The following is a 15,341-nucleotide window of genomic DNA, read 5'->3' as shown; positions in this document are numbered from 1 at the left end:
AAGCAGCTGAAGGCAAGGTAGAGTATTCATCTAATCTAATGGAATGTTTCTCAACCTTGTCAACTTTCAAATGTGTGGACTTCAACTCCCAGAATTCCCCAGCCAGCATACTATTGAAATTCAGTATATATTACATTCAATATTCATCTAATATAGCTTTTCTCAACTTTCAGATGCATGGACTCCAACTCCCAGAATTCCTTGCTGGCTGGGGAATTCTGGGAGTTGAAGTCCACAAATCTAAAAGTTGAGAAAGACTACATTAGATGAATATCGAATACGATATATACTGAATATACTATTTATTCCATATATGCATTGGATATAGATGCGTGTGAAGTTGACAGGACTGAAAAACAGATTTAATGAATGAATCAATAACCTTACATACATAAACCTGACTCTGGTTTTCTTCTGCTGCTTCATGTTGCTATTCTTTTGATCTAATTTTCATCCCTATAAGCCATTCTCTTTCCTGCGTTTTTCATACAAGATTTAATCTCTGCAAAGGGTTAACCTCACCTGAGATTCCGTCTGGATCTCTCCAGCCCCCTCCCATGCTTTATCTTCCAATTCAAGGATCAGAAAGGCTGCCTCTGGCTGCCACCCAAATTGGTATTACTTACACAGCCATCTGCGTAACATGATCCAACCTGGATCGCCTTACTTCTTCCCAGCAACTCAACTCTCAGGGGGAAGGACCGGCTTTGTTCCCAGGTTGAAGTCGCCCCAGATTCACGAGCCCATTTTCCACAGGAAGCTCCCCATGCACTGGAATGGGCATCTGTCCAAATCTTTTATGATTTACAGGAGGCACAGGGGTCCATGGTGGTCGAAAAAGGCAAGATGGTGACCCTGAGCGTATGTACACACTAGTAACTGTAGAAGCTGGGTCAAAAGTGGCACTATCACAGATTTCAACATCCATTAGTCCCAGCCCGCCAGAATAATGTCAAGGGAATGTGGGCTTTGTAGTCTCAGCAGTCTAGAGGGCCAAGTGACAACCCGATGCAAACTTGAAAATGGGCAAATTTGAAAATGTGGTTTAAACATTGAGAACTTAACAGTCCTCAGCTATGGAAACAAACAGTCTCATAAACCATGGTACAATCTCAATTCCCCATAGAATGAACACAGGCACAGACATAGTTTTAGGATAAAATATATATTTATATATATTTATATATATAAAATATATATAAAAGACACAAAAAGACGTAAAAAACAAAGGATATAAAAATATCTTATAGAAATGATTGCTTCTCACAAACGGTGGGAACAGATGTGTTTCTTTAGTACCTGACAGGAAAGAAGGCATATTTAGAGAAATTCAGAGAAATTACAATGCTATATTTGCATACACCAAGGTGGTGTCCTTGTTGGAAAACAATTGCTTTGCCGTACTGATGGAATTTCTCTCAATAGAGTGAATTGTGAAGTTTCCCACCTTGCAACACAATAGGTCTCAAGTGGAAATTCCACCCAAAGATGGTTTCTGAACTGAGTGTACCTCCACTTGGTGAAAACCTTCATAGATTTACTTGAGTTATATGTTTTTGTCCTGGAGGACTGGATCTAATTGCAATGCAGACAGCATCTCAGCCACAAAGGGGCCCAACATTTCTGTTGCTAAGCAAAACATTTGTTAAGTGAATTTTGCCCCGTTTTATGACTTTTCTTGCCACAGTTGTTAAGTGAATCACTGCAGTTATTAAGTCAGTAACCTGGTTGTTAAGTGAATCTGGCTTCCCCGTTGACTTTGCTTGTCAGAAGGTTGCAAAAGGTGATCACTTGACCCCGAGACACTGCAGCTGTCATTGAGTCAGTTGCCAATTGTCCGAATTTGGGTCACATGACCTTGGGGAGGCTGCAACAGTCGTGCAAAAAATGGTCACATGTCCCTTTTTTCAGAGCTGTTGTAACTCTGAACGGTCACTAAATGAGCTGTTGTAAATTGAGGACTACCTGGGTTTCTTAGCTTGAGAGTTAATGGACAAATATGTTACATGTAGTCTTGACTTACGACTGGTCATTTAGTGACCATTCAAAGTTAGAAAAAAATTACTTTGGGGTTACTTGTGATCCAGATTCAAAGTTCTGGCAGTCATCAAATCAGACCTCAGGCACTCAGGAACACAGCAGTTTGCAGCATCCTGTGGTCACATGACTGCATTTTACTACGGTTTTGTCAAAAAGTGGCACTTACTTCTGGTTTTCAGCAAAACCACTCCCCTAAAGCAAAGTAATTTGCTCAGTGACCCCCAGAAAAAAGATTGTATATAATCGGGTCCATTATATGATGGATCTGTTTTGACTGTCACAACTGATGAGCATGATGGCAAAGCTCCATTACGGTCATAAGTTGAAGACTACCCATCTTTGAAAAAGTCAGGTTTGTCCTAGTCAGAACCTGGAACGGATAAGTGTGTAAAAAATACATTTCAAAGTACTGTAGAGCCGTTTTGCAAGTGGAATTGGCAATCCAGCCCCAAGTCAAGCGATTGGAAGTGATTTTATTACCTTTTTGCCAGAGGTCATTAAGCGAACATGATGGTCCTAAGTGTGAATCCATTCATTTGAATAGGATTTTTTTGCCAGAATACTGTTAAAAAATGTCACAAATTGTGGTCAACCAGTTGCCAAGTGCCCAACATGTGCTCTCACCACAGGGGAGGGCAGGGTGGTGTGACCATTTACAATGGCCAATGGTTGCTTTACAGGCCATAAAGTCACTGTTCCTTAGTCACTGTAAATGTGAATTGTCACGAAGCAACTGGTCATAACTCAAGGACTACTTGTAGAGATCTGGGCTATCTTATCTAGCTTAATTCTGTTCATATTGGCTAAAGACAACTGTCCAGGTACCCCTTAGTTCAGTTTCTGCTAGAAAAACCAAAATTTCCATCTGCAGTTTTTCTCTGCAAAAATCATCCTTAGAACAAAATATTTTTGCTTATATGGAACATATTTTAATGCTTAAAAAAGCATTTATGTTTCTGAAGGACATGTAAACAGGTAGCCTATTAGGAATGTTTAATGCAAGATTATTCTATTATGGCATTGTTTTTCAACCTTGGCTACTTTTAAGATGTATGGACTTAAATTCCCAGAATTCCCCAGCCAGAGTTCTAGGAGTTGAAGTCATACGTATTAAAAGAGCCAAGGTTGAAAAGCATTGCATTAACGCTTGACTTTCTCCACTCTATATGTGGCATCTTCAATTTATAGTAAATTCCAACTTCATTTTATAACTGGGATAGCTTTGGTTCTTAAAACCCATTCTCACATGTCACTCAACATCTTAAAATTTCCCAAAGGTTGTATGAATGTAGTGTGAATAAAATGGTACTTATTTTCCTTATATCCACATGATAGAATCAAACATACAGGCAGCAGAATTGCATCTAGTTTACACAAAGTATGGGGAATTTGTGTTTTTACAAGGCCTGTCTTCTAGAAACAGATTTTATGCATATTTTTTTTCAGCCCTGGTTTTAGGATTTCAGCATATTCAAAGAGAAGCAATCCATTTTGGGGTCCTCGGGGAGGAACTCTGTTTTGCAATAATGCAGAATTATTTCCATCTCTCAGGCCGTTCCATCCATACCATGTGAAAGTAACTATGGTGGACAGCTGCCTCTGGCTCTCCGTCCAAAAATGCAGAGATGTTCTAGAGTAACTCAAGATCATTGTGACTTTAAGAAGCTTGTTCTGTATATAAAATCTAGGTACCATTTAACTGTAGGGCCGACCTGTGCAGAATCCACACCATTTTTGCATTGTCCATGGATAGGATTGTCATGGTTAGCCCAATGCTTTTGTAGTCCTCTTATCTTTTAAGATTCAAAACATTCGTTCCACCAACAAGGCACATGTGCAGATAGATTGGAGAGACGCCCCAGCTGGCTTTTTCTGCTCTGGAGGACTAGGATCTATTTCGGAACAGGGTTATTCGAACTAAGATTGCACGCTCATCACCCAGAACGGCCTTCTCCAACTGATCCATCGGGACGCTCCAGGTGTGCTCGTTTCCCCCCCATCGTTCTCTCCATACTTCCAGAGGGGACATTTCTGAAGGATGATGACAGGCTGTCCTCAACGGCACCGGAAAAAAACCCAGGAATGAAAGCATGGAAACTGGATAATTTTCCTGGCTCTTCAAAGGGGGATTTGAGATCATTCTTAGCACCATGGACGAGAGAACAGGAAATATTACTTTACAAATTTTCCTTGGATCGAGTGGGGTATTTCCAGCTTCCAGCTGTAGCGTGACTTTGAGGAGTATTTTCTAGAAAGGGAAGTTCAAAGAGGACATGGAAGCGTCTGACCTTCACCATGAGGAAGGGAAGCAGCTCTTTCTTTTCTGTATGAAGCATAAGTAGTCCTCAACGTACGACCACAATTGCGATTGGAGTTTCAATTGTTAAGTTGTTGCGGTCATAAATCAAGGCGCCACGTGACTGGACTTGATTTTTAAGACCATTTTTGCAACAGTCGTAAAGTGAGTCACCACAGTGGTTAAGTGAAACACATGGTCGTTAAGCAAATCCATTCTTCTGAATGGACATTTGAAAACAATATGGAAACTGGCAAAAACGTAGCCAACTGCAGTCACAAGAGTGCAGGACACTGCAACCGGTTGTAAATGTGGGTCAGTTGTGAAGTGCCCGAAATGCGATCACATGACTCCAAGGGGGAACGCCTTGGTCATAACTTTAAGGAGAGATCATAACTAGCTTTTCAAAAGTCCATCGTAACTTTCCATGGTCATTAAGCGACCAGACATAAGTCGAGGACTCCCTGTACTGTAGTGTTTGCTATTCTGACAACCACAAAGAGATGCCCGGGTTGGCCGCACCAGCAGCATTTTGCCATGGCCAGCATGAAGGGCCGTGCAGTGAACCCCTGTAGTGTGACACCATTCCTGTGCAAAGATGGGACCGTAAGCGCCTTCTCCGATCGAGGCACTTTGAGTACTCGCAAACTCAGTTACTCTGGGAAGGATCAGGAGGTCCGCATTCTCAGTTTGAAGAAGGTTGTCCAGAAGGTGACGACTCACCAACTCTCCAAGTCTCACAGGTCCAAAGGCTCTTCCACTGGGACCGACTGAAGCTGAGTCAGCACTTTCTCGTCCGAGTCCAGAGCTTCAGGACCCAGGGCATCCCCCCCAGCAGCATCCAGCAGAAGACCCTCGCCCTCAGGCAACCGGAGCTCTTCCATTGACCCCTTCTCCATCTCAAACAGCCCCTCAGAGTTGTTCCCCTGCAGGTCCAGGCTCGCCGGGCTGGACCACACCCCCTGCGGCTGGGACATGGACAGGGTCTCTGGCTGGGAGAAGCCAGAAAGAAGGGAGCCTGCGCTGGCGTCTGGTCCAAAGGCCACACTGGCTGGCCCGGTGCTGTCGGAGGACGAAAGAGAGGAGACTTCGGAGGGCAGCACTGAGGGGACTCCAGAAAGCAACCCACTATTGCCTTCAGAGGCCCCCAGAGCAGCCGGTGTGGTTACCGCCACCTCCTGCTTGATGGGAAGAGTCAAGGTGGAGGCTGCCGGAGCGGAGAGGACAAGGGTCATCAGCATGCTAGCTGGGAAGGTGGCGGTGAGGTTAAGTTTGCCTTGCTGAACGGCCATGCCAGTGACGATGGTGCTATTGCCGGTGGCTGGGTTGGCCAGGAGGAGGTTACCTGGAGCAGAAAGACAACAGAGGATCCATTTTAAACAAGTTCCCTAAGCATTCTGGCTCCCCATCACTCAACCCCGACGTCTGCCTCCTCTCCAGATTTAGGAGATGGCCTTGGGAAGGAAGGAGAACTGGTTAAGGGAGGCAACTTGGTCCCCAGAAAGTAGAACACACAACAGAGGAATTCACAATAACCCCACCTAGGTTTTTGTCCGTGATGACCAGAGGGGAATTCTTGAGAGGTCCATAAACCCACAATTCCTGGAACGTGTGTGTATGTGCACACTAATCCTAAATTACAAATATTCTCCTCTATTGGTACAGGGACCACCATTTCTAGAACAGGAACCCTCTTCCAAATTCTGGACTGCACTTTTGGTTTTCTGGAAAGCACTTAGCCTTCCTGTGATGTTAGGAGAGGTCTTTAATTACGGTTGGACAATGCTCAGCCACCTCTGAAGCCGGGGTAGATAGATACCTTGTGCTGGGCTTGGAAGCTGCAGGGCTGTGACGCCGACGCCGGTGTTAAGAAGATGGACGTTGTTCTGGCCAAGGCCTCCAGTGGCCCCTGTGCCTTGTGGGGTCCCAGCCACGGGGCCCACCTTGATGGGGGTGGCACTTGTCAGGATCTGGATGGGGCTGCCCACGCCCTGTTGCAGAGTCACCACCTGAGAGGTGGGCACCACTTGGGGCAAGGAGATGAGCTGGGAGCCCTGTGCCACCTGAGGAATGGAGACCAGCTGAGCTGGCGGAGCCCCATGGGACATGGTGTAGATCTGGGTGGGAGACACTGGGACCATCTGAGGTGGAGACAACAGCTGGGCCCCAGGAACTGTCTGGGACAAAGGGACCACCTGGGAAGGGGGTGATATCTGGGTGAGCGGGAGAAGGGATGGGGCAGAAACGTGGAGGACGGTGGCCTGGGCCGTAGAGGACCCAGGGACAGAGAGGAGGGGGGCGGCGGTGACGGCAGGAGATGCCACCACTGTGGACCCCTGCCCGCCGCCTACTGGCCCTGTTCCCTGGGAAGTGGGCAGCGCCTGACCGACAGGGATCAGTTTAGCAAGAGGCACAATCTGTGGATTTGGGGGCGCTGCCGGTTGAGGGGCTACGGGCAGCAGGGGGAGCGTGGGACTTTCTTCATTCGAAGGGACCACTTGGGGCATGGACACCGCAGCCAACAGCGCCCCCTTGTGCTCGGAGAGGAGCGGGGAGGTCTCCGGGAGAGACAGGAGGGGAGGGAGGGCTGCCCCCCGCCCATCCTCTGACTTCATTTCCACCCCGAACGCCAGCGGGTCGACGTTCTCTGACTTCACCTCTCCCTGGAGAGCCAGCGGGTTGAGGATGACCGTGGCGGGGGAGAGGGTTTCTGGGGGCGCTTTGCCCATCTCCTCCGTCTTGGAGGGCTTGGGGCTCAGCAGGCTGGCAGAGCCGTTCAGGAGGACGGGTGGGCTGGGGGCTGCTACGGGGCTGAGGGTGATGGTTTGGTTGTCTCCTAGAGTCAACCCGTTCAGGATGACCCCTCCGGTGGGGGTCTGGATCACCGAGCCCCCATTCAGGAGCATGGCCGGGGGGGAGCTGGCGGTGATGAAGTTCCCGTTCAGAAGGATGGAAGAGGCGCTGGTGCAGGCCGCCGGCAGGAACAGGCCGCCAGGGGCCGCGATTCCCTCGTGGCTGGTGGACAGCCCCCCAGCGGCTTCCATGTCTTCAGGACCACGGCTGCACTCGTCCTCTGTGCTGGGGTTCCCATCAGATTCACTGCAGGAGAGGTCAGATGGTCAGTTCCCTAATACAGGCAGTCCTCAACTTATAACCCTTTGTTTAATGACTCTTTGAGATTACCATAGCACTGAAAAAGCGACCTATGTCCATTCATCGCACTTACAACTCGTAACACCCCCTAAGCTCACACGATCAGATGCTTGGCAAACGATTCCCATTTATTATGGTTGCATAGTGTCCCGGGGCCATGTGATCCCCTTTTGCGACCTTCCGACAAACAAAGTCAATGGGGAAGCCAGATTCACTTAACAACCAGGTTACTAACTTATCAACTGCAGCGATTCGCTTAAGCATCTGAGGCAAGAAAGTTCGTAAAATGGGGCAAAGCTCACTTAACAACTGTCTTGGTTAGCAACAGGAATTTGGGGCTCAACTGTGGTCGTAGGTCGAGGACGGCCTGCGATGCTGGGGTACAGGTTGCCCACCAAGACAATCCTTAAGGAGAAACAATCTTCCACCTCTCTACAGCTCCCCAAATTCAGGCCACTGCTTAGGAACTCAGGCGAGGGACCTCATTTAGGGATCCCCGTTTCTCCGGGCCAGAACAAGCTTCTCACTTTCTTCCTAAAATTTTTCTTTAGGAGGTGAAGAGGACCTGCACCAAGGAGCAGCAGCTCCATCTCATCCGGCAGTCAGCTTCCACCCTGCAGTCAATCACTTCTCTTTGCCAAGCTCAGAAGAAAGTTCTGGGGATTTCTAGAAACCGGGAGATGGTGAGTTCTAGTCCTACTTTAGACATGAAAGTCAGTTTTGTGACTTCCCTCTCGGCCCAACCCACCTCACAGGATTGTTGTTTTGGGGAATATAGGGAGGCGGAAGGAGTATTAAATATGTTTGCAGCCTTGAGTTGGTTAATGAAAATAATCAAGGCAGGACATCAACAAATAAACAAAAAATATGTCGATCCAATTTCCTTGGATACTGGCGGGCTGGTGCAAAGGAACAGTTGAGTTTTTTTGTCATCAACTAAAAAAAAACAAACCCCATATTTCAGCCAACCTGAAAAGTGTGCTGAGATAAACGGCATATAAATTTAATAAACAAACAAACAAACTTAAGCTGCAGGGATCCAAGTAGTAATGCAGATAATAATAATAATAATAATAATAATAATAATAATAATAATAATAATAATAATAATAATAATAATAATAATAATAATAATTTTATTTGTATACCGCCCTTCTCCCAAAGGACTCAGGGCGGTGAACAGGGCAATAAATACTAAAATACAAAGATGCAGTATGGAAATTTCAGCCTCCTCTTTCCCAGGTGTGAAGTCCTAACCCTGGTTGAATAAACCCCCTTTCTGTTTTCCTAGAGTAGGGATCTCCAAACACAGCAACTTTAAGGCCTGTGGACTTCAACTCCCAGAATTTCCCAGCCAGCCTGTTGCCAAGGTTGGACACCCCCGCTCTAGGAAAACCAAAAGGCGGTTTATGGACTGGCTGAGGAATTCTGGGAACTGAAGTCCACAAGTCTTAAGCTTTTCAAGTTTGGAGACCCCTGTCCTATAGCCTGGTGCCCCCAAAGCTATGACTGGATGGCTTCCTGTGGCTTCCGCCCTCAACCTGTCCACCTCATGGCTATGTTCCACCGCAGCCTAGCCAGCTTCTTTCAGGCTTACTCTAGAGGTTCTGCACGCCCAGCCCGTGTTTGTAAGCATTCCCAACCCTTGAGGAAGAGGTGGAGCTCCGCTATCTGGAGGAGGAGGAGGAGATGGCTCTGGGTCCCCACCCTTGCCCTGGGAAGGGAGGAGATCAGGAGAAAAAGGCCCAGCGAAATTCAACGCCCGGGATTCAGATTTCACAACAAAGGAGAACAGTCTTCCACGTTGTGTGGGCTGAAGACCACGGAGGCAGGACTTCAGCTGGGGAAAAAGAGGACCTACACAAGCAGGGAAGGAGCTGCAGCAGGGACAACTAAGCGGGATGGAGGCTCCATCACACCTCCCTCGAAGGGAGGCCATGGGTGGGAAAGTTCTCCCCGTTGAGGTTCTCCTAAACTGCCACAAGACCCAGAAGAACGATCAGCTGCCTAGAGCAATGCTTCTCAAGCTTGGCCACTTCCGGCCAATTGTGGGAGTTGAGGTCCCCATGTCTGAAAGCAGCGACCAAGGTTGAGAAACGATGGCCTAGCATTTCACGGCTTCATGGAGAAAGGAGGAGGAAAACTCTGGGGTCCTTGGTGCTCTGCAAGCCTGGCGTTTCCTTGCAGACGTCTCGTGGCCCAACTAGGCAACATCATCAGTGCTACTCCTGCTGATACTGAGCACTGATGATGTTCCCTAGTTGGGTCACGAGACGTCTGCAAGGAAACCGCCAAGCTCAGGGGGCACCAAGGACCCCCTCATTTCACTCCCGAGCTACAAATATTCTCTTCTATTGGTAGCGTAGGCTAATCCTGGAGTCCCCAAGGCGGCATCAGGGTCTTTACACACCACCACCCCCGGTAGGTTCCCCACCTCCTCTGCTTTTTTTCCTGCGCATTCAGAAAGTTCTCATAACTCCAAAGCGGAAGCCAGCTGACACACTCGTCTCTAGCACCCCAAGAATGGTTCCAGGAACCCAGGGGAATGAAATGACTGGTGGATAGACCGGGAAGTCGGGGGGGGGGGGGTGTTTCTCCTTTGCTGGCATGTGTGCCCACAGGCAAGGCGAGGGAGGGCTGGAAGGGAGCGATCCGTGCACCTCTGGCTGCCTTTGGGGTGGTTGGGAATTTGCACCTGGCCAAGTTGCAGCCCATTTGGGGGGATGGGGCGGGGTGGGCAAGCCCTCCCAACAACCATTTTGCGAAAACATCCCCCATTGCATTCCCCAGATTCCACGGGTGTCCCCTCCCCAACGCAGAAATGGCTGGGGGCAGCGGGTGAAATCGACTGCAGACCTCCTCGGGCTCTGGCTTCAGTTTCATCCTGGTTTGGAGCTTGCTTGCAGAGTTGGGGGGGCTGTTTATGATCCAGACGTGCAGGAGCTGGAGACCCAAACTGTTAGGGCTGCACGCCCCGTCCCATTTTGGGGTGCACCGGTCCAGGCTTTGAACCTCAGCCTCGCCGGGGATTATGGGGAGCGACCTCCCACTTCCTTCGCAACCCTCCGCCTCCCAGACCTTCGCAAGGGGCCCGGAGAGCCTGCGCAGGCACGTGGAGGCTCTACCTCTAGCACAGCGTTTTCCAACCTTAGGAACTTGAAGATGCGTGGACTTCAACTCCCAGAATTCCCCAGCCAGCATAGCTGGCTGGGGAATTCTGGGAGTTGAAGTCCACGCATCTTCAAGTTCCTAAGGTTGGAAAACGCTGCTCTAGCCCTGCCTAGCCGGACCCCAAGGCGCAGCCAAGCGGGCGCGCTCTGCCCATGCCCAGAGGGCCGCCTGCCCCGACCGGCAGCTCCCGCTCACCTCTTGCTGGGCGTGCCTCCTCCTCCTCCTCCTCCTCCCGCGGCTCCTCCAGCCGCGCCGCCGCCGCCGCCGCCCCGGTCGCGCTGCCGCCGGTTCTTGAACCAGTTGCTGACCTGGGTGAGCGAGAGGCCGGTGTCGCGGGCCAGGCGGCGCTTCTGCTCGGGACTCGGGTAGCGGCTGCGCCCGTAGGAGTCGCGCAGGGCGGCGCGGGAGCGGCGCTTGAAGCAGTAGACCGTCTCCTCGCCGTCCCAGATGGTGGCCGGCAGCGGGAACTTCTTGCGCAGCCGGTACTTGTCGACGGCGCCCAGCGCCCGGCCCCGCGCCGCCTCCGCCTCCCGGTAGCGCGCCCGCAGGTAGAGGTCCTGCAGGAAGGGGTGGTGGGGCGCCCCGAAGGGCCGGCTCTGCACCAGCCGGTACAGCTCGCCGAAGTCGGCCTGCTCGAAGGCCAGCAGCGCCCGCGCCTTGGCCAGGCTCTCGCCCGCCGAGCCCGACGCCTCCAGCCGCGCCGCCTCCTCGGCCGGCAGCGAGCCCAGGAAGCGGCCCAGCCGGCCCGGGTCGCCCGCCTGCAGCAGCGCCTCGCACACGCACGAGACCTGCTCGGCCGAGAAGCGCGGCAGGCCGGCGGCCGCCCCGGCAGGAGGAGGAGGAGGAGGAGAAGGCGCTGCAGCCACCGGAGGCGCGCCGGGCTCCGCGCGGGACGGGGCGGGCGGCGAAGTTGGCGAAAGTTGGCGCGGCTCCGCTCCGCCGCTGCCCGGGGCGGCCGGCGGGGCCGCGGGTGGGCCGCGGCCGGGAGGCTCGGCGGGCTCGGCGGGGAAGGAGGCCATGTTCGGGCGCGGGAGTCCGGCCCCCCTCGCCTGCCCGCCCGCTCCCCTCCCCGTCCGGCCCCCTCGCGCCCCTAGCCGCGCGCGCCTCCCCCCGCCCCGCCGCTGCCCCCCCCAGCCCCTCCCTCGCCCGCCCGGCCCTCCAACTTCACTCTCTCCTCCTCCCCCCTCCTTGGGGCGGGGCTCCTCCTCCTCCTCCTCCTCCTGCGGCCAGGCGCTCTCCCTTCCGGCGAGGCTGCGCCCAGCCCAGATCTCCCTGCCCCCTTCGGTTGGGATCCCCCCGTCCCGCGCCCCGCCAAGCTCCAAAGCAGCTCCGGACGCGCCGGACGGGTCCTTTCCAAGATAAGTTGCTTTGCCCCCCCCCCAGTCCCCTCCCTCAAGGAGGGGGAAACCTGCTTGGACTGCACTTGTCGGGCCCCTGGGAGCCCCTCCGAACTCCAAAACGGGGTGCTCCGTCGCTGGAGGTTTGCAAGAAAAGATTGCACTGCCTTTTGTCCTGGGTGGGATGAGGGTTTTCCCACCGTGAGCATGGGGTGGACTAGAAGACCTCCGGGGTCCCTTCCAGCACTGGGATTGGAAGAGAGCCGGGATGGACTTGAACGTGGGTTTGCCCTATCCTGGATTTCAAATTCCACAAAGCTCAGCCAGGGTTGGGTGGGGGGAGGCTTGAGGCTAAGGAGAAAGTGCCCTGCCCTGTTCAGCACCCGCCCACTGGTCAAGGGGCCTTGGTTTCCCAGGCCATGGGTCCATTGCCCCCTTGTGTGTCCCTGTCCTGGTTACTGTTGAGCTCTGGTTCAACTTCTCTTACACCAGCACTGTCCCAACTTCCGTCAACTTGTGGCTTTCGACTCCCAAAATTCCCCAGCCAGCTTTTGTCCTTCTGGCTTTATCCACAAGTCTTAATGAGGCCAAGGTTGAACACCCCTCCCCCCCCCTCTCTCTCTCTCTCTCTCTCTCTCTGTCTCTCTCTCTCTCTCTCTCTCTCTCTCTCTCTCTCTCTCACACACACACACACACACACACACACACACACACTAACACACTTAGTTGGGGAAGGTTGCTGTGAAAAGCAGGTATAAATTCCTTGCCTACTTCCAGGTGTAATTTGGGGAGGCAGCCATTGAAGGACAAAGCTGCAGGAGCACAATCCTTCCTCCACAGCCTGTGTGGCCAGGTCTGGCCAGGATCCCTGGGGCAGCAAGTGCTGAAGGGTCAGTGAGGGCATTCTGGGTGGTGGCATCTCCACTCAATAGGGCCCTAACTGCTGTCAACATGGCTGCCATCTGTATTCTGGGACAGCTGCCTGCCACGAATTCCCTTTATCACAATTTTACTGCCCTCGGCATTCCTTTTTTTTTTTTATGGCGGCTTGAAAGCTATTGAGATAACAAAGTTATAAATATTTCTGCAATACAGAATATAACACAGTAATATTGTAAAGGGAGGGGACTTTAGAGCTTTCAGAAAACCCCTAATCAGGGCATAAAAGCACTAACGTTGTGGAACTGTGAGCCTCTAATAGTGCATGAATTTGTATGAAACCCCCACTGCCCCTGTCTGTGGAGACCTCAATATTATGTATTTATTGGTCTCCCTCCCTCCCTCCCTCCCTCCCTCTCTCTCTCTCTCTGTCTGTCTGTTTCTGTCTCTCTAATCTATCACATCTCTGTCTCTGTTTCTGTATCTATGTATATCTATCTATTCACCTGCTCTTTCACTCTATTCAGTGTCTATTATCTATCTTATCTATCTATCTTATCTATCTATCTATCTATCTATCTATCCTTCTGTCTATCACATTTAGAAACGAAAATGTCACAAATGACACATTTTAAACTGTTAATTACAACAATGCTCAAATATTGTGGCCCTTCTGAGGGCCAGCTGGCTTGGGAATTCTGGGAGCTGAAGTCCACAAAGTTTCCAAGGTTGGAAAACTGCGCTCTAAAGAGATAAAAGCCCTGGTTCTGATCAAAATCTCTTCCCCTGTCCCTCATCCCCATGCTATCTCAATCCTCCCACAGACACACTTTTCATTGCCTAGTGTTCGATGAAGACTTACGGGAAACTTGAAAAATCTGCCATTGTTATATGAAGTTGGCCTAACTAACCACTTGAAGAGAGAATTCTAGAATCAACTGCCATTCCCAGGCTGAGCACTAGGGGTCGCTGTTGACCACGCACATTTGTTAATGATTAATGGAGAATTCTGGTTACTTAGAAACGGGAAAAACAGGGACAAAACTTCTTAATATCTATAGGTAATAAGTCCTGTTTGCAGATAAGAAATTGCAGTGGTATGTTGGACATCCAGGCATGGGATAAAAATGGGGCAGGAAGGCTGCATCTGTTTTAAAATCAGAAATCTGGAAGCGTCTTTTCCGACTAATCAATTTTAGTAGAAAGTTTTGTGAACTGCCTTTTAATAAAATCACATTTTATTAAATCTATTAATAAAATAAAATAAGAAAGTGCACTCCCAGAGTCGTGATTTTTTTTTGCTAAATGGAAGCTCCTCAAATATCTAATCTGTTTTGTTATTTGAAAAGATACATAGCATAACAAAGTATTACTAAGTATTCAGTGTTTCCTTTGTTTCAGCGTATAGGAAACCAAACAGCAGGAAATGCTTAGAAAAATAAAAATAATGTTTTGGAAGTATTTCTTAGGTGCAATATATAAGGAAGAGTTAGATGGCCAGATTTTTTTTTATGTCTCTATCAGAAACTAATAATTTATTGATGTTGGATGCAAAGTTCATGCTGGCTGGGGAATTCTGGGAGTTGAAGTCCACCCATCTTAAAGTACCACCACAACTGTGCAATCAAAGCCCGCAATCCATATAAAGTGGAATTAATCACACGGCAGCCATTTTGATGTTTTTGCACCCCCCAGCTCTTTACTTTGCTCCTGATGAAACCAAAAAGAGCTGTGAAAACTTTGCCATTTAGCTTTTGCTGCCTGTGAAGGCAGCCTGGAGGGTCTCTGCTGTCAAGGGGCAGTGTGAAGGTCTCTAACCTATGGCCCCAAATGTTCATTGGGGCAGGAGGATGAAAAGGGGAGGCTGAGAAGGCTTGCAAACCATTCCCAGCCAGCTCCCCCCACTCCCCAAAAACGCTGGCTGCTCCATGGTTCCATGTAGGCTGCAGGAATGTTGCTGCGCTAAACATAGCTTGGTGGAGCCTGGCCAGAAACAGCTTGCAAGAGGGGGTGGGGGTGGGGTGGGATGCCTTCCAGCCAGCTGACCCCATCACAGCAGGCAGTGTGGGGGGGTGTTAACCGGCACTCCCTGAAGCAGAAGTAACCCCCCTCAAATGTCCTCACGGCCTGGATGGGTGGGGGAGAATCCCACCCCTCCAATCCTCTTCCCTGTTTACATCCTTATCGTTCTTGTGCACATAAATGGGTATTTATGAGTTTGCACTGAAGGGTTCTGTCTGTCCTCTTTGCAAATGAAAATTCCGGTCTTTCCATGCTGTTCCAACAATCTCAACTCCATCCTACCCGACATCCTACAACTTATGCAGCCCTAAGGCAAGGTGTATTTTTCCCACAGGGTAGGAGGAAGCCATTGGTAGAAAATGGCTTGGTCGGATCAGGTCAGACCACTGATGTGTGAATGAGTTAACCCCTAGCAAGGAAGGGTTTGCACGTGATCTGTTGGA

General features: G+C 50.3%; 1 protein-coding gene across 1 annotated transcript; it reads right to left on the bottom strand.

Moving 5' to 3' along the window:
- Positions 1-1,177: 1,177 nt before the first annotated feature.
- Positions 1,178-11,679, bottom strand: SIX5 (SIX homeobox 5; the record flags this gene model as incomplete). Its single annotated transcript, XM_083368997.1, has 3 exons — positions 1,178-5,681; positions 6,156-7,435; positions 10,856-11,679. 3 exons carry the CDS (start codon positions 11,677-11,679, stop codon positions 5,074-5,076), a joined length of 2,712 nt encoding a protein of 903 aa, XP_083225123.1. The 3' UTR covers positions 1,178-5,073.
- Positions 11,680-15,341: the final 3,662 nt, after the last annotated feature.

The sequence above is a fragment of the Vipera ursinii genome (genome assembly GCF_947247035.1).
Source record: "Vipera ursinii genome assembly, chromosome: 9".
Lineage (NCBI taxonomy): Eukaryota > Metazoa > Chordata > Lepidosauria > Squamata > Viperidae > Vipera > Vipera ursinii.
This window is presented reverse-complemented; position numbering and strand designations above follow the sequence as displayed.